This window comes from Alexandromys fortis, unplaced genomic scaffold, assembly GCF_014885135.2.
Source record: "Alexandromys fortis isolate MF-2015 unplaced genomic scaffold, M_Fortis_MF-2015_v1.1 scaffold_110, whole genome shotgun sequence".
NCBI classification, from domain to species: Eukaryota; Metazoa; Chordata; class Mammalia; order Rodentia; family Cricetidae; genus Alexandromys; species Alexandromys fortis.
The window spans coordinates 2461224-2480420 of NW_026068014.1; the positions used below are offsets into that span (position 1 = coordinate 2461224).

General features: G+C 42.1%; 1 protein-coding gene across 8 annotated transcripts in view; it reads right to left on the reverse strand.

Moving 5' to 3' along the window:
- Nucleotides 1-19197, reverse strand: part of Ica1 (islet cell autoantigen 1) — a 135178-nt gene that overhangs the window by 93179 nt on the left and 22802 nt on the right. For 5 of the 8 annotated variants that reach the window (XM_050162270.1, XM_050162269.1, XM_050162274.1 and 2 more), the window contains exons 3-6: nucleotides 18918-19083; nucleotides 12985-13057; nucleotides 6650-6773; nucleotides 742-940 (exon numbers count right to left, since the gene is read on the reverse strand). In XM_050162270.1, the coding sequence (XP_050018227.1) occupies nucleotides 742-940; nucleotides 6650-6773; nucleotides 12985-13057; nucleotides 18918-19083 (562 nt within the window). The remainder of the gene's footprint in view (nucleotides 1-741; nucleotides 941-6649; nucleotides 6774-12984; nucleotides 13058-18917; nucleotides 19084-19197) is intronic. The other 3 variants (XM_050162272.1, XM_050162271.1, XM_050162275.1) reach the window with 1 other exon arrangement.

The following is a 19197-nucleotide window of genomic DNA, read 5'->3' on the forward strand; positions in this document are numbered from 1 at the left end:
CACCCAGTCGCCCAGACAAAGAACTACCAACATTGTATACAACAAAAAAAATCATTCCACATGGTCATTAAATAAATACTAGTGTTCGACTGCCACCCAGTGGTAGGATGCGTTCCTGTGTGACAAAAGGCTCCCAATGGCTATGCACTAACACAATGTGGGTTTTAGAAAAAGGAACTGAAGATTATCCCTCGGTTGCTCATCAGTTATTCGAGGGGAATTTAAGAGAATATTCATGTCTTCAGCTATTATTTTCCTCAGAGAAATCTCTGAAGAGGTCGAGAGCAGGGAAGGCTAGGGCATCCTCGCAAATCATACAACTAGACCTCGGTGCCTCTGGAGAGATCACAAAAGGATTGTTTTTATTTTTACAAACTTCACATGAATTAGCAATTAAAAAGACTTGCCAAACAGTCTGTTCTCACCTTCTAGATCTGTTCGAGTTATGCATGAGGAGGTATTTACAAGTGACAACCTTATAAAAAGTGCGCATTATATGAAAATCTGACTTCAATTAAAACCAGCTACTAAATCCCAGCAATTTCCAGCTGTCTCCTCTCTTCTCCTTAGAGAATTATATATCACATTAATTGGTATTCTGTCACATTAAAAAAATGCCAGCAATGATTAATTGCATCCTTGGTGTGTTTGAGTTATGTCTTCCTCACCAGAGGGATTCAAATCACACTTGGTTGCCTTCTAGCAGGTGCCCCTTTTGACAACCTTCAGAGAACGTCCTACCTTCCTGAACTTCTCCATTTGCTTGTAGAGGTCTGGGTCAAGTTCCTGAGACACATCCTTCATCCACAACAAGGCCCCTCTATATTCAATCCGGCACTGCTCCATGCGGTTCACGGTCAGCCAGGTATCAGAGATGGCCCGATGTCTAAAAGTCTCCACTTCTTGGTGGAATCGACACAAAGGGTTCCGCAGAGCCAACCTGCACAGGAGGGCACAACTACTGTTACGAAATGAAAACCAGCAGTAATTCCAATCCCTGACGTGTTCTGCATTCATCACAGATCCAGGAACCTAAAACACTGTCTAGAACACAGTTGCTTCATCAAGACATGGCAGACATTAATTAAAATGCACATGAATTTGGGAATCATCCAGACATTGCTCACATTCTGATCCTTTCGTTCTTAGTGAGCTGGACTGCTGGAAGTACTGTTTGTGCGGTTGGGTGGCTCCAGGCCTGTACAGTCTTTAAGGGTGAAACCAATCCTAGATTAATGAAGGGCAATGAAGGCCTAGCCATTCCTATTTCCATTCCTGGTTCCTCCCTGCCTCTTCTGTTCCTGAAGTTTGGACCCTATGAGAAGAGATGGGGCAGGCATGACTAACGTGTTCTTGACGTGGCCATTTTGATCAATCCTCACAGGCCAGATCACCTGCAGTTTGCTCTAACAGAAACAGAGCTGACCCACAGACCAAAGCATTTTTAAATGATTTGTGGAAGAAGAGCACAGTTACCAAGGTCAGTTGTGTATCAGTGCATTCAGATAGGCTATATGGTTCAATCCTCATAAAAACAAAATACAAAGCTAGTTATGGTAGTAGGACACAGGTTTCATCCCAGCAGAAAACAGGAGGACCAGAAGTTCAAGATTAGTCTCAGCAGACCTGGGCTACCTGAGATCCTGGCTTCAAAGAAAGAGAGACAGAAAGAAAGAGGGAGGGATAGAGAAAAGAAATGAAGGGAAGGAGGGGGGAGAGAGGAAAAGAGGGATGGAGCGAGGGCCAGAGCTTCAGCTCAGTGGTACACACCTCCTAGCATTAGCAAAGGCCTGGGTTCGATCTCAAGCACTGCAGTAAATAAACAAATATCACACCAGAAATGAAGGTACACTGTACAGTGTAAAATTACTATAAGAGTAAGTCACAAAAAACCTGTTATTTATTCATTAAAAAAGGAAGGCATATCCTAACTTAAGGTAAAATATTTGGGGTACAAAATGCTTCCTCTTCCATATTCAAAGCCAAATAATCAATGTTAGGTGAATCAAACCTTGAAAACATTTTCTTTCTTTTGTCAAAAGCTTATTTTTCTTTTTAATTATCCATGTGTGTGTCTGTATAGGAGCCCTCGGAGGCTAGAGATGTCAGACCCCTCAAGCTGGAGTTGTAGGTGGCTGTGGGCCACCTGTGTGGTGCTGAGGCTCAAACAAGGCTTCTGCAGGAGCAACATACACTCTTACCCACTGAGACCCCTCTCCAGCCACGCAAAACATTCTTTATGAAGTTTCAGGGCATAGGTGCAAAAACTTCAACATAAGATGAACATTTAAGGTTCATTTGCATACCAAGTTACTCAGCCAAATGGAATGATGATGCTGGTGTTCTGAAAACAGTGCCTGGCATCCACAAGAGTCTACAATGTCTGAAATGATAAATCTGGAATATACCTTAAGAGGAAAATCTCTTTTGCTGTCTTCTCCATGTTTCCTTTTGTCTGTAGTGTATTATTTAAGCGTTGAACACATCTATGATAGCAGCTGGCCCATGCTATCCTACCTTGATATCTGGAGAGATGGCTCAGAGGTTAAGAACAACGGATACTCTTCCAGAGGTCCTGAGTTCAATTTCCAGCAACCACATAGTGGCTCACAACCATCTATAATGAAATCTGGTGCCCTCTTCTGGTGTGCAGGCATGCATGTAAGCAGAATACTGTATACACAATAAATAAATAAATCTAAAAAACAGAAGTCTTCTCAAAAAGTTACGCCACTGTGCCATGAGGTAAGCCTGTGTTTTATACTCGTTTAAACTTACTACTTGCCTTTCATCCAACAGAAAGTGTAGCAGAAGCAAATGCCTAACAAGTCACTGGTGTGCAGGTTTACAACACGAAGGACTTCTATCTGAAGAGATAAACAGTCCTCAGATGGCTGCCTGAGGACGCTGCTCACTTTCTTACTCCTTTTCTCTTCCTTTAGATTTCGTATATTTCCTCACATTTGCTGAAAATGAGTATTCTGAATAAAGTACTCTCGATTCCTTGGAATGATGAAGATTATACAGATATCTTTAAAGTTAGAAGGACATGATGTTAAAAACTAAAAAGACACACTAAACACCCTCATCAACATTCATCCCCGCCAGGATGCCATAAACCAGCGGTTCTCAACCCGGGGGTCTCAACCTACCAATATTCCTGCATATCAGATATTTATATTATGACTCATAACAGTAGCAAGATTACAGTTATGAAGTAGCAGTGAAAATAATTTTATGGTTAGGGGTCACCAGAACATGAGGAACTGTAATAAATGTTGAGAACCACTGCCAAAAGCTGATCAGTATACATCAGAGTGGTGAAAATCCACTCATTGGAGTATAAGAACATGAATCTAGACCAAGAAAAAAATATCATTCTTACTAACTGAAAATATCATCCTTCATGTTGGGTAAAGGGACCACTCCTCCATTGCTGGTGGGAGCACAAATTGGTACAATCACTTTGGAAATCAGTATGTTGATTTCTCAGAAAATTAGGAAACAACCTTCCTTAAGACCCCAAAGGATGCTCAATTGTACCACAAGGATGTGTGCTCGACTATGTTTATAGAAGCATTATTTGTCATAGCCAGAACCTGGAAACAACCTAAATGCTCTTGACTGAAAAATGGATAAAAAAGATGTGGTACATTTACACAATGGAGTACTCACTCCACAGCAGAAAAAATAATGACATCTTGAAATTTGCAAATGGGTGGAGCTAGAAAACATCATATTGAGTGAGGTAACCCAGACTCAGAAAGACAAATATCATATGTACTCACTCATAAGTGGCTTTTAGACATAAAGCAAAAAAAGAAAAAAAAACAGCTTACAATTCATAATCCCAGAGAATCTAGACAACAAGGAGGACTCTAAGAGAGACATACATGGATCCACTCTACATGGGAAGTAGAAAAAGACAAGATGTCCTGAATAAATTGGGAGCATGGGGATTATAGGAGAGAGTAGAAGGGGAGGGGAGAGAAAAAGAGGGGAGTAGAGAAAAAAATATAGCTCAATAAAAACAATAAAAATCATTAAATAATTTGAAAAATGCCAGACTGGCCAACCCTTTCATTTATGCAAATCTACCCAGTGGAAATAATTAATAAAATAACTAAAGGGCTACTTTAAAATATTTATCCTTTAGTAGGTAATGGTAAAAAATAAAGAGAGAGCCTGGATAAGAGTGGTTAACAGTAAGTACTGTTCTTGCAGAAGACCCAAGTTCTGCTTCTAGTGCCCAGGGTGGGCAGCCAGGGTGGGTTACTGCCTGTAACTCTAGCTCCCAGGTATCAGACTTCTGTGGGCACCCACCTACAATGTGGATGCACACACACACACACACACACTCTAACAAACCAATATTCTTAAAAAGAAGAATGCAACAGAGGGCTCAAGTGTATCAGAACATGCCCAGAAATCCTGTGGAGTTGCTTTTTGTTTGTTTTAATTTTGCATTTTTGTTTTTGTTTTTAAAGATGTAAACACTGAAATATAAAATATTACCATTATTAAATAAAATATCAATTTACTAAATTATCAGCATACACTATAACATACAAAAACTATCTGTTATGGTGCTGTTTATGCTAAAAAACATTCTGTGGGCTGAAAAGTTGGGTTAACCACTAAGATTATGTAGAGCTCTTGCAGAGGACCCAAGTTTAATTTTCAGGACCCATGTCAGATGGCTTACAACTGCCTGTAACTCTAGCTACAGGGGACCTGAACCCTGTACTGGCTTCTACAACCATCTGCACTCATGGGCACACACAATTAAAACAAATCTTCAGAAACATTCTTACATACTCTAAATCGTGTTCACTCAACTAAGAATTCAAGCACAGAAGAATTTCATATCATCGATCTGCTTCCTTTACACTTAGGAGAACTAGGTGGGATATCATGTGACCCCTGAGCAGCTGGGAAAGTGAAGCCACTGTGTGAGAGGCCACCTCCCAAACTGCAGAGCTGGTTGCACCTTATTAAATTAGTGTAGACTGCAGTTTGCTAGTCTATGGTAGATACTTTCCAGTATCATTTCCATTATTTCGTTGACTGCTTTCACCGGTGTGTATGTCTGTGTGTGTGTGTGTGTGTGTGTGTGTGTGTGTGTGTGAGAGAGAGAGAGAGAGAGAGAGAGAGAGAGAGAGAGAGAGAGAGAGATACAGTTAAGATACATTAACTTAAGATGCTGTATTTGTACATTGTGGGATCATTTTGGTCTATAATCATCCAGACTGTAACCAAATAGCATAGGGTAGAATAATTGACAGTGTGATTAATAACAGGAACTTTCAAGGTGGCCTGGATTTGGATACTTCTTTTCATGAACAGGCATTAATTTTTGTACATGGACACACCTTTTTCCCCTCTGAAATCCAGTGTTACTTCATGCTTAACATAAGAGCATTTACTCTGATTTTCTAGGAATGGATTATCCTTGTAAGACTGGTCAAGGCTATATACACAAAAGAATTACCTAGTAAAGGGTTATAATTTGCCAGCTTCAGAATTTCTTTCTTTTTGATTTGTCTGTCTTAAGTATTGAATGTGCAATCTAAGATTTATAAGGAAACACTTTTAAAAAACTTAAACTGTGGTAGAGAACTGGTGGAAAGGGCTCCATTCATTTCTGACCACTGCCTACAAGCCGGGGCCCAAATGCCATTAGCAAGAACCACAATGTCCAATAGTGGGGTCACTGAAAAGCCTATAGATACTGCTGGTACCTTTTCTAGCTCCATCTTTTTTGGGTTTCCATAGGAACGCTCATGGGACTTGTCAATCAATGACCTACTCTTGGACCACAGGGAGGGAAAACAGTTAGGGTAAATAGGGATGGGGAGGAAGGTGGGGCAACTTGAGTAAGGATTTCTGAAGCTTAAATAATCTTGGAAGGCACCTGCCAAACTTTCTTTAGGGGTAATCTGCATGATATTAATGGCGACATTTTCTGGGCCTTGTTAGTGAGTAGTGTGTCTCTGGCACAAAGAGCAGTTTGTGTGGTACAAAGCTCAGGGTTGTTTAACATCGTCCATAAACATCGGTCACGGGTGTATTTTGAAATCCAACCATTCTGTCACAATTTCCTCTGTACTGGAGACTGTCAAACTTTCATGCACATCAGGATCAATTGTAGATCTGATTGTGATGTAGAGTTGGAGTTGGTAGGCAGTGGGGACTCGATTCTGCTTCGAACAGCACCCAGGGGCTGCTGCTGACCATGGACCTGAGGAGTGTGGTCCAGGGCATCCTGATAATCACCCTTTGCCATTAATTAGCCCACAGAAGAAGAGAGGGAGCCTTCCAAGTCAGTCTCATTAGGCTCTTGCTTTAATCAAATGCTGAGAGGGGACCAGACTGATTGTTATGAACAACTTGAAAGTCAAACACTCACAATGATTGGCATATATACTGCCTCCCACGGAGCAGTGGACAAAACAGATTAAATAGCAAGGAGGAAAACTGATCTTACATGCTATCTAACTAAAGGGAAATGGAAGCCAGCTAAGTATAGAATGTTACTCCTCAGGCTTAGGCTAAAGCGTTTTAGATGGCATGATTTCCCCTTATGAAGAAGTGGGTCCCAGATTCTCTTTGGATCCCCTAAAGCACAGCCCCAAAGAAGGTCACACACCTTTGCTGGGAGGAAAAGCAGAGGGCCTTGCCTGTGGCTTGCATCATTTTTCCTGCTCTGGTTTTATCTTGGAAGCCTTGGGATCGGAGAAATTTTCCCAGTTCGTTCTCTTCTTGAGACAAGACTGATGGAGAAAACAGGGAAAGGCGCTGAGAATGACTAGCATTTTTACGACAAAGAAAGTGAGAGAGACAAATCCCAAGGCCCTCTCTCTCCAGAGGCAGAGATTAGAGGAAATTAAATCCAAGTGGCAGGCGCAAGGTGAGTCTCTCCACCTCCCCCCACCCGGCCATTTAACTTCCATGCTGGTCTTCCTTTTACAATAGGAGATCAAATTCACTTGAATACATCTGCCAGTGAGTTTGGTGCCCTGTAATCAGAACCAGAAAATGACCTCTGTACTGAAAAGCGAGCCCATAATGTGCTGCTTCAAGTCGAAATGAAGGAGTTGGGTTTGTCACAGCTGACAGTGGGGACCTTTTGTGGCTGCCTCCCATTATCCTCTCCTGCTGACTTTTTGATCTCTGCAGTCTGAGTTACATTTTGTCCTTTGTAAAACAACTCAAATCCCTCAGCCACCATGATGAAGCAAGGTGGAGTTGGAAGTGGGGATTGAAGGTGGGTAGGCCATCGGGTTGACCATTTGGTAAATTTTAGAAATACAGAGCTGGAACCGAAACTGGATTGGTTATGCTTAAACTTGGCTTTATTTTTAAGAGACAAGTCCAGATGGGGGCAATTTAGTCGAACAGTGATTTGGCACGTGCTGTCTACAGATTGATTGGTAGAAGATATAAAAAGTCAGGGAACTGTATGATTCTTTTGATACCGCTCTTTACCTTCAGTAGTACAAGGTACATTCTCAGGAGGTCGCAAAGCAGCCACCAAAATGACCAGCATCATTATTTATAATAGTAACACTCTCCCTATTCTAGAGAGTGATTGAAAAAAAAAAAGAGCATCCACAAAGCAGTCACAAAGAGAAACAAACATTCTCCATCATCTGCTCCATAAATGCAGGGCTTGGGAATTGAACCCAGGACCTTGTGCTTGCAATCAAAGCGCCCTACCATTGAGCAGCATCACTGGTAATGATGTCGCTGAATGGTATGGAATCAGGCACCAGTTATGGACTGAGGACAGAGAGGAATGGTGGGTGTCCTGCCCTGCCACCCTGTGTTTACTCCCTTGAGACAGCTCTCTTACCAAACATGGAGTTAGGCTAGAAGTTAGTGAGCCCAGAAATCCTCCTGACTCCACCTCCCAACCTACCCCAGCTCTGGGGTAAACGGAGCACATATGGGTATACCTAGCTTTCTGAGTGCTGAGATCCAAACTGAGGTCCTCTTGTCAATTTGTTTTCTTGCTTTGCTTGCAAAGCAATTATTTTACCCAATGAACCATCTTTTCAGCCCCAATCCTGGCATTTTGAGACAGAATCTTGCTATGTAGCTCAGGATGGCCTCGACTTCCCAGTCCTTATAGATCCCTCTGCCTCTTGCCTCCTGAATGCTGAGATTACAGGTGCACACATATATCCCATCTGTCTTTGTAACCACATCTGAAACGTCACTAGAATTCTTGTCCATTTTCAGGAGTCATCCAGACTGGGGCAAGAAGGCCATGACTGAGAGTTGGGAAAGGTGCGATGAGGGACTTTCTAGGATGCAAGTGTTTCCTGAAGTCTCCCAAAGCAGAGACCAGTGTCCACTTCATCCAAGCCGCCAGTGGCCAGCGACATGAGTGTCCACGTAAGGCCCACCTACACTGACACAGTGGGAATCACCTGACACCCTCATCAAGAATGAAGCTCTAAGAGGACCCTGCTCACAACCCTTGTCTCCTGAAGCTAGTTCTTCACACAGGGCATACGCAAGGTGTACTCAGTAAAACTGATCGGTTTCTATTGTTGTCTAAAGGTCGATTTATTTCACCAACCCACCAGTCTCACCACACTTCAAGCTGTATCCTATTGTTAGTACCAACCTCTCCGACAACTACAGAAGGCTTGGGAACCACGTATCCAAAGGACTCACTGCTCCTTGCCTACTTTGACTATGGCCCTTGTTCAGCAGTGCCCTGGAACTGCAGAAGGAAGTCCCAAGGCAGTAGAAGGGGCTTTAGATATCTCCCCTTCTCATGATATAGACAATGCCCATCCTCACACTTTTCTCTTAAAACCCAAATTCCTAACGTCAGCTGTGATGACGCAGGCCCATCATCCCAGCATTGGGAAGCTAGAGGCAGGAGGGATGAGAGACTGGGGTAGGTCAGGGCTACTGAGGAGAGATCTGGCCTCACAGATCCAAGTCCACTTAAAGGTTTCTTCTGACAAGTGGCCAGTCGCACTCTTTTTGGACAGCAGTGACCGTTGGGCTCATATGTCGGCACCTGCTATGGTGGACTCAGTGTCATAGAGTGGTCTGCATCTAACTTCATCATGCGATTCTGCCTTCACAGACTATACCACACTTTGTATTTCTCAGGTCAAGCAGAGAGTCTTATATTCATGGCACTAAATAAATGTTTGTGAAATGAACTAGCTGTTATTTTTGCCTTGTCACTGCACACACTGTATTCCATTTAAAATGCTTGTTTGATATCCATGTCATAGTTTTATGTAGCTTAAAAAAGTCTGTATGGTGTTTTTCAATGCCTTATGTATTGTCTCTTCATTGACTAATATGGGGTTCATTCATCTCTACCAAGAACCTTTTCCTTCCTATGGAGAGAGACTTCCCATTTTCACTGCCAAAAGCAGCAGATTACTGTCACCTTTTTTACCTTAAAGACTCAAGTCACATAAAAATTAACACATTTAACTAGAGTCCCAAAGAAACCAATTCAGCACACCTGAATGTGCACTTGGTGATATGAATCTCTCCTAAATAACCTATGTAGGTTGAAGACTTCAGGAATAATTTTTGGTCACTTTGTGCACTTGGGGATTAAACTTGGTGGCAAACATGCTTGACCTTCTGTGCTGGGCTGATTAGTTGGCAGAGATTCTGAGAGAGTTTGAGCTTTGTCAGAGTCAAGGCCGGATTGTCCCCAGACAAGATGGTCATTCCCATGCAACATGTATATTAGAAAATTCAAAGTCTGCACTCGCTCAAAATATTCAATTAACTAGGTCATAAAATTTCAAATAAAAACTCACTAACATTTACTTGCTGGTTATATTTTCAGATGTGTCCTTGAAAGATAAGAAGCAAATGAAGAACTATGAAAATATTTCCCATAACAGTGTTAATCAACAGTTTGGACTTACAGCTGAGCCTGCTGCAGTGAGGAAGGAGACAGAGGTTGTCCCCAACCCTCCAGAGCTCAGATTCAAGTGGCGGGTGACAAAAAGTGAAGCACACATAATCACAGACATAGGACACAAAAGGAAACATGCCAGAGAAACTGAGCAAGACACTGACTACTTTAGACTGGGTCGTGAGGGAAGGCTCTAGCAGCAGCTGAACTCCGAGTGACAAGAGGAGGCTTTCTTGGTGTTATTAGGGCAACGACACTCGGAGCAGAGGAACACACTGAGAGCCAAAGGCCTCCTGTTGCCTGGGAGGCAAAGGAAATAGAGCCTAGGGGATAAGGTGGGACTGGCCTTTCCTAATTTATAAACTGTGCTAAGTTTGTCTGCAGTGCTCTAAAGCAAGTAGCAATATGATCCAACCTATAATTTCTTAACTCTATGAAAATAATGGTACACTTAAAAATACCAACAGTGTGCAGAATTGTGATACACCCTTCCCCAGCTTCTCCTCTCGTTTTCTGTATGTTATTATGGCACGAGATTCAGAAAATTAATATAGACACAATTCTATGAACTAAAGTATAGTCATTAATTGGACGATTGTTCTTTTTCTGTTCCAGATTTTAGCCCTGGATCCCACATAGCAGTGAGGTATTGGATCTCCACCTTCTTCAAGCTCTGACTGCTCCTTGGCTTTCTTGCATTTTAAGACTTTGACACCTTCTAAGAGTAGCCCAGAGTTACAAGAGGAAACCTCATTGCGGAGTTGCCTCCATCGGACTGGCCTGAGGGGGCATTGCTGTGACCAGAGGTTAATGTGGAAGGATCAAGCCTGCATTAATGTGGAAGTGGTGCCATCCCTGGGCACGTGCTCCAGGGGTGTAGAAGAAAGCTGGCAGAGCAAAAGCAAAAGCGAGAGCAAGGCAGTACCCAGCATCTTCCCATGGTCTCTGTCTCAGTTCCTGCCTCCACGGCTGTACCCTGACTCCCCTTCATGACGGACTGTCGGCTGTAAGATGAGATAAACCCTTTCTTCCCCAAGTTGCTTTTGGTCACACCATTTATCACAGCAACAGAATCCCAACCAGGGGCAAAAGGGTTTGTTTTATCTTTCAGTTTACACCAATCCATATGTCTACCTGTCCATCTATCTCCATACAGATATAACCTGCACTTAATATTTATTGTGTTTTATAGTTTATTACTGTCATTTATCTCGTTGTGTGAATTGGCAGTGGCTTTGACTACAGACTTGCTTCTGTGCCCTTTAATTCCCCATCCTTTCTCCAGGACGGTTTCGGTTCTGGCACTACGAGGCATTCCAGACTCACCTTCAATTTCCCTGTGCTGGACCTGAAGTCAGTCGCTTCCCCAAAGGTGTGGAAAGGGTTTGGAAAACAAGATCCGAATGTTAGGTGCTTCCAGATGCTGTGAGGCATCTGGATATAAAGATATAAACACACCGACCCTGGCACACGTGTTAATTGGTGTTCCTTTCTGTGCACATCTATCTGCACAGGTTAACAGCCATGAATTCACCTGCTCCCTGTGTTTGCTGTGTAGCACCTTACTGCTTGACATTTAACCTCACTTTACACAGGTTCTCCACTATACTACATTTAGTTGTTTAATCTCATATATAGTAGTTTTAGAATTGCTGCTCCATTTAATTAAGATCAATAAATTATCTGCTCCAGTTTTTGTACGTATTTCTTTTTGTGTTGCTCCTTACTCCCCTCTTAAAGATACTGTCTTTTGAGTTGTTGAAGCTAATTTTCTTCTTTCTCATCCAGCCCAGCGATGCTATCTGCAGTGCATCAGATACTGTCTCTACTCCACTTTACCATCTCCTCCCCGCCACGTTCTGGTTTAGGGATTTTGTGAGTGTGTAAAAGGTCACTATGGTTTTAAAAGTCAGAATTACTGTGCACCTTGCTGAGATAAAGCTATGCCCTCACCTCCCGCGCCCTGCTCTTACCCCTCCCTAGCTCCATTTCTGCTCAAAGGGGATCTAATTCCTTTCACTGGGATTTACCTTCCCAGGATTTCTTCAGCATAGTGTGCATGCTGATAATTAATTTATTGATCTTAATTAAATAATGCATATGTGCATGTGTCCTTCTTTTTACACACGTACATTTTATTAATCCCCCTTTTCTTGCACAGCTTGCACCATGCTATATATATCTGTGCTTGCTTTCTTTTTAAATGCTACCTTAGAAATCACCCCATGTCAGTTCACAGAGATTTGCTGTATTTCTTTTCTATGGCAGCTGCAAAACAACACCCTCACTTTAACCGTTCCATTTTCAGTCCTCTATCAAAGTAGGGATCCTGACCAGTCTAAACAGTGCAGAACTCTTCCTTCCTTTCTCAGCTCTGATGACATGGCTTACCCACAAACCAACAGCCAATCCCTGCTACAGTAGAAGACCACTTTATTGCTGGGACAGTGTGTGTGTGTGTGTGTGTGTGTGTGTGTAGCATATGGATGCAGGTGCCCACAGAGGCCAGAAGAGGGCACTATATTCCTTGTACCTGGAGTTACATGTGTCTATGTTTGCCCAGTGTGAGTGCTGGGACCCAAACTCAGGTCTACTGGAAGAACATGTGCTCTTTACTGCTGAGTCATCTCTCTAGCCCCATGGTTGAGATATGATTTTAACTCTGTACATTATAATATCTGTTCATGAAGAAGTTCTGCTGACAAAATATATTTAGTGAATTAGCTAATTGTGTCTTCTCTCTCTACCTGGTCATTAAAAATAATGGACATAAAATAACAAAGAAGTCAAATAAAAATAACCCCAAATCAAAAAGTCCAACATCTAAAACTGAACGAATATTTATAATTGGGGAAGTGAACAGTCTGCATTCATGGATGATTCTCCAGTCTTATGCTCGCTTTGAAGAGCCTAAGTAAACCAAAGGTGGCACTAGCAGAGACCTTCCTCACATTTGAAGGGACAAAGACATAATACCCCCCAAGTAGCTCCTGAACTTATGATATGATACACTAAGGCAAAATAGCCTGCTCTTTCTCACTATTTGCTCAATATCACACTTAAGTCATACTTACAACATATTCTCTTTTGGTAGAGTACAATTGCTTTAGACAAGTCCAAACAGGTCCTCTGAACTGAATGGAATAGCTGCAATAAAACACAATAAAATGCTGTGAAACACACACCAGTGCAAGTAAAACACACATGGAATAAAACCACAATACTCCATTTCCTGCTAGAAGCAAGACCCCCAAAACTCGATTTGACGTCACATGTAGTGACACATACAGTAACCAATGGCCTGATGTCACATGTAGTGACCAATGGCCTGATGTTACATGTAGTGACACATACAGTGACCAATGGCCTATGTCACATGACATACAGTGACAAACAGTCTGATGTCACATGTAGTGAAATACACAGTGGCCAATGGCCTATAATCTGTGCCCATTGAACCTGACCACCTCTGCTATTTAAACTAAGTTCTGCAGAATAGTTATTCCCTCCAGACTCTTGGAATAACAGATGAAAAACAAAACATAAGGGTAGGGCCCAGTATAGGGCTCGGCACATCAGAGACCCAGCATTCATTCTAGCCTAGTGTGTTACCTTTATCATGGACTGTCTTTGTCAAAATGGAGAGCTTCTGCAGGCTAAGCATTATACTTAAAAGATGACAGTAAGTTATTTTATGATCCTAATAGATTTTACAGCATGTGTAAGCAACCCGATAAAGCAAACACAAATCAATTGGAAGAATTCTGTCTATTTAGAACACATCTGTCAAAATGTTATCATGCTAAAAAACAAACATTAACACCTACCTGCTAGTAATATCACAAAATACACAGTGAAGCAACCCTCATGCCACACTAGGGCCATGCTGAAGAACCCTAGGGAGAAGGCAGGGGAGCTGTACTGAAAAGGATCTAACTAGATTTGAATTCGTGGCTGGTGTGACGACTAATGTTGGGTGTCAACTTGACTACATCTGGAATCAATTAAAACCAAAATGGTTGGGCACACCTGTGAGAGATTTTCTTGACTGAATCATGTGCCGTGGGAAGACCCACCCCAAACCTGGGCCACACCTTCTGGTGGCAGCCCACATAAAAGGACAGGGAAGAAGGAGATTGTTGCCTTTTCCCAGCTGTTCTCACCTCACTGGCAGATTCATCTACACTACACACCTTTGCCAGTGGAGAACCTACTTCTCCAGGATCCCAACATAGACTCAAGGCCAGCTGACACATCCAGCTGTGAGCCAGACAGCCACTGACTCTTGGTCTTTCCTTTGCTGGACAAGCCAGACCACAGAAAGCCACTCCGATAAATTCCCCCTTTTACGTATGTTCTGTCTACTAGTTCTGTCCCTTTAGAGAACCTTAACTAACTGCCTTGGTCTTCCCTTCAGAAACAGATCACTAAAGAATAATAGGTGTTTTGCTTTGGAGAGCGAATGTCTCCCCAGAGCCTGTGGGAAGTGGTAGGATCTTTAAGAAGAAGAGCTTAGTGGACAGAAGTGAGGTCACAGAGGATATGCCCTCAAAGGGGTGTTATAACCTCAGCCTTTTCTCTATTTCCAGGCTATTAGAAGGCAAACATGTTGCTTCCGCCTGGCGCTCCTGTCATGATAAAGCTGCCTCACGACATCACTGAAAGCAAAGGGGCTGAGTAACCTTGAGCCAAAAATAACCTTGTTTCTCCTTTCCACTCAAAATTGCTGTGGAGTAATAGAAAGCTGACTAATACCACAGACTGCATACTTCTCAAAGCCCTGTCCGTGGACTCAGGGACCATGACAGGTATCAGTTACAAAAGAGGATAAACATCTTGCCTCCATGGAGTCACTCCTCTTCGTATACAGTTTATTGGCCATGCCAACGTAAAAATATGTCTTGGTAATCATAAAGTACTTACACTATTTGAGTGGAAACCGATGATCTCTTTATATTATATATGGCCAAATTATCTAACAAAAGTAATGAATAAATTTAAAACAATTAAAATTCATTCTTAAGAATGTTTAATAAAATAAAGTTTATTTTATTCTATTAATGAAGAAACAAATTTACTTATTTATTAAATTACATCTTCAATCTGTTTGGGGTGGGGAGGAGTCTTTCCCTGTTTAAAAACAAATCAGAAAACCATCAGAATTTGCTCCTTTACAGACTCCCGACAGCAGTGTTCTGGGCCACAAACCACCGAAGTAAAAGCAAATACGTTCAGACTCCGTAGGAGAAACGATATGGTCCATTGTTACTGCTGACCTTTTAGAGCCAAGATATTAGTCAGGCGCAATAAAAGGTCCAGCTTGGGAAAGTTTAGTTCTGTGAGTTTTGACAATTATATTCACTTGCGAATCACACACAAAGCAAGCATTTCCATCATCAAAACAGTCCCCTCTGCCCTGGCAGCTACTAAAGACCAAACCTGAGAATATTTATATACTAGCTTCTCAATGAATTAGGATCACTATATTTATTTATTTGGATTATTTTTGAAATAGGGTTTCTCTGTGTAGCTTTGGAGCCTGGTCTACAGAGCGAACTCTACTCACAGAGATCCTCTTGCTTCTGCCTCCCGAGTTCTGGGATTAAGGGTGTGTGCCACCACCATCTGGCTATATTTATTTATTTGATATTTGGATGTGTATAAGAAGGCTAAAGGTCAATGTTGTTATTTTCCTTTGTGGCAAACCACCTTATTTTTAAATTTTATTTAACTTGTCATTACTACTGTGTGTGTATGTATGTATGTGTGTGTGTGTGTGTGTGTGTGAGAGAGAGAGAGAGAGAGAGAGAGAGAGAGAGAGAGAGAGAGCGAGCTAGAGAGGGAGCGCACGCACGTGTGTGTTGTATGTGAATGTGTGTGAATGTATCACACTGTGCAGTAGAGGTCAGAAAACTACTTCCAGCAGTCAGTTCTCCCCTGCTGCAGTGGGTTCTGGGGATCAAAGTTCAGCCGTCAAGATTGTCTAGCAAAAACTCAGACTCACTGAACCATCACAATGGCCCATGACCTGATTGTCTGAGACAAGGACTCTTACTGACTCGCTGGCCAGCAAGCCCCCAGGATCTAACTGCTTCTGCCTGCCTTCACCACCATGTCCTGCTTCTACATGAGTTCCAGAGATCCAAACTCAGGCCATTGTGCTTACATATCAAACACTTCCCCAGCTCCCAGCTCTTCATCTATCAAGAAAGCTTGGTATGGGTACAGATTTTCTGGACAAGCAGAGTAAGTAGCCTTCTGCAGGTAATTCAGTGTGAGAACACTCCATAATACTTTGCACATCATTCTCATGTTCTACTGAGGGACCCATTTTCTCTATTAATATTCATAACTATATTAGTATTTTGCGACAGAAATCCCTTTGGTGAGCAAAACATAAAGTCACAGGCCAAATACTTTGGATGCATGAACTAAAACAGTGGCTATTTAGATAAAAGTATAGTTATTTAAAAAAAGTATGCTACTGCAAAAACTTGCATATCAATGTAGTGTTTAAGACAGTAGCAAATTAAATTAAATATTAAATTACTATATCTTTGAAACATGGTCTGGCTGTGAAGTACAAACTGGCAATCCTCCTGCTTCAACCTCCAGAGTGCTGGGATTTCTAAGCTTAACTTTTTTGGAAAATGCTTATACTTACTAGCTTGCTAAAAAACAAATCTATGAGACATGAAAGGCATATAAAACTTAGAATGGTTTAAACTGTATTTACGATACAAATATCAGAAAAGACACTTCTTCTCTCTACTCTGTTCCATGGTACAATCTCTCCTGAAACAGCACCCAATCAGCTTCAAATTCACAATTTCCAATGACAGGAGAGAAAGGGTTAAGGGCTGATACTGTTTGTCCTAACACATAGTGACTATTTACACAGTCATCCAGTTGGAAGCTGTGCCTGGGACAGGTTGGGGACACAGTGGTGATTAATGCGGACATGGAATTTGACCTCCTAGTGGAGAAAAGGTACGCAAACAAACTTACACCTGAGGTTTTCCCGTGGACCGTGCATCCGAAGGGTTTAGTTCTAGGCTGTTTACCCTCCACAGGGATTTCTGTTGCAGAAATGAGTACTCTGAGTTAGCGAACAGCTGTTCCGTGGGTAGATAGCCGGGGACTGTGAACAGCACGGTGAGGTAAGGCTTTTCAAAGTGACTTTTAGGCTGTGAGAACTGAGAATGAGTCAGTCAAGGAAAGACGTAGGGGAACGAGTCCAGGCAGACCACGGAACTGCTTTGACAAGTCTGAACTAGCTGGCTGTATTCAGAGATCTGAGGAAAAGCCATAATGGCTGGAGCATCGGGTGAATAGCACAAGATTGGTAGAGGGAAAAAAAGATCCAGGGGAGGGAAGCAGAGGCCAGGTATATCAGGAACATTCAGAAAGTGGATTGCCAGGAAGATAAGCACTCAGAAAATTATTGTTATACCTTGAATTACACTCATTCAACCCTCAGAATAGCTGGGACAAGGAAGCACTCTTGTTGCAGGGGCAAAAGTGTCTCATATCCCACTGTGCAGGGCATCTCAAAGCCAACCCATCTCTCATTAGCCTGAACTTAGAAAGTCTGGCCTGGGTCTGTTTCTACCCTCAGACTCATAATATGAGTGCACTCCTCTTCCATACAAAGGAAGTTCCTCTGTAACTGACAGCTACATGATGTCCCCTTAGCCCTTGGCTACAACTTAACCACCCTTCTAGCAAAGGCTTTGAAATCTTCAGCTTTTAACTGCAGTCTCACGAATGTTCAGCTCATTAACTTTAGCCACCATATTAAATGTAAGAGATCCTATTGACTATCATCCACGGGACATATTAAATGTAAGAGATCCTATTGACTATCATCCACAGGACATATTTTTCCTCTGTGGCCTGCCACTCAGTACTGATGCTTGTTTTTGAAATATAATAAAAATGACAGGCAAAAATGCTCAGCAGGAAAACGATTCAGCAGGCCTTCAACTCAAACTCATGCAGTAGACCAACCATGGCACAAGTTTTTCCCTGCCCACCAACCAGCTCCCGAATAACGACATGCAGACTTAATATTAATTACCAGAACCCAGCCTTAGCTTAGGCTTGTCCCACTTGCTCTGACAACTTAAATTAATCCATATTTTTATTAAGCTGCATTTTACCACATGACTTTTACCTTTATTCCATTCTGTGTGTCCCACTTGTTCCATGTCTGGTTGTCATCTCTGCCTTTCTTTTCTTTTTTTTTTAAGATTTATTTATTTATTATATATACAATGGTCTGCCTGCATGTGTCCCTGAAGACAGAAGTTGGCACCAGATCTTATTACCCAGGGTTGTGAGCCACCATATGGTTGCTGGAAATTGAACTCAGGACCTCTGGAAGAGCAGTCAATGCTCTTAACCACTGAGCCATCTCTCCAGCCCTCATCTCTGCCTTTCTTGTTCCTAGTGTCCTCTCTGTCCCCAGGAGTCCTGCCTAACCTCTTCCTGCCAACTATTAGCCATTCAGATCTTCACTAAATCAAGAGAAGAAACCCTGGCAAAGACACATCCTCACAGTGTAAACAAACATTCCACAACACAACTGGATATTAAATTGTTTGCTACATGGTTAATGCATTCTAGAATTTTCCATGGCTTAGTAACAACCTTTCTAGACACTATAAGTCATTTTGTTTGTCATTGACTAAACATTTGCCTGGTTTTAATGTTTAATTCTAGGACCTTAGATATAAGGAGCAACTTTTTAATTGTGTTTAATACTTCAACAAACACTTCCTTGAATTGACCACACACTGTGCATTCCAACACAGTGCTTGAAAACACATTAAAAGAGGTGTGCTAGGGTCAGACTTTGTAGATTTGTGCTAGGATTGGGCTGATCTGATCCTAGATTTCCCTCACTGTCTAACGTGAGCAAATTAAGACCACCTAGCAAGTTTGCTCCAAGGTTTTGATTCTTGCAAGGCCGCTTTGCTGGGCCCAAGGGCTCTGAAGAGCTTACCTCCAGCTTGGCATCCAGGTCTGCATCAGAGGCAACAACATGCTCATCTTCCTTCTTCCCTGTTGCCTTGATAAAGGCCTGCTTCGTTTCCCAGTATTTCTGTTGCATCTTATTGACAACTGACTTATCTTGAGAAAACCGGTCCTGCAGTTCCCAGGAATAACTGCTAAAAACAGTAGAGAGTTATCTTACTCGTGGCTTTTAAAAGTATTAAGATACTACACTATGGAAGTATTTTAGCTAGATATGACCATTTTCTCATGTACGTTTACAGTACTGA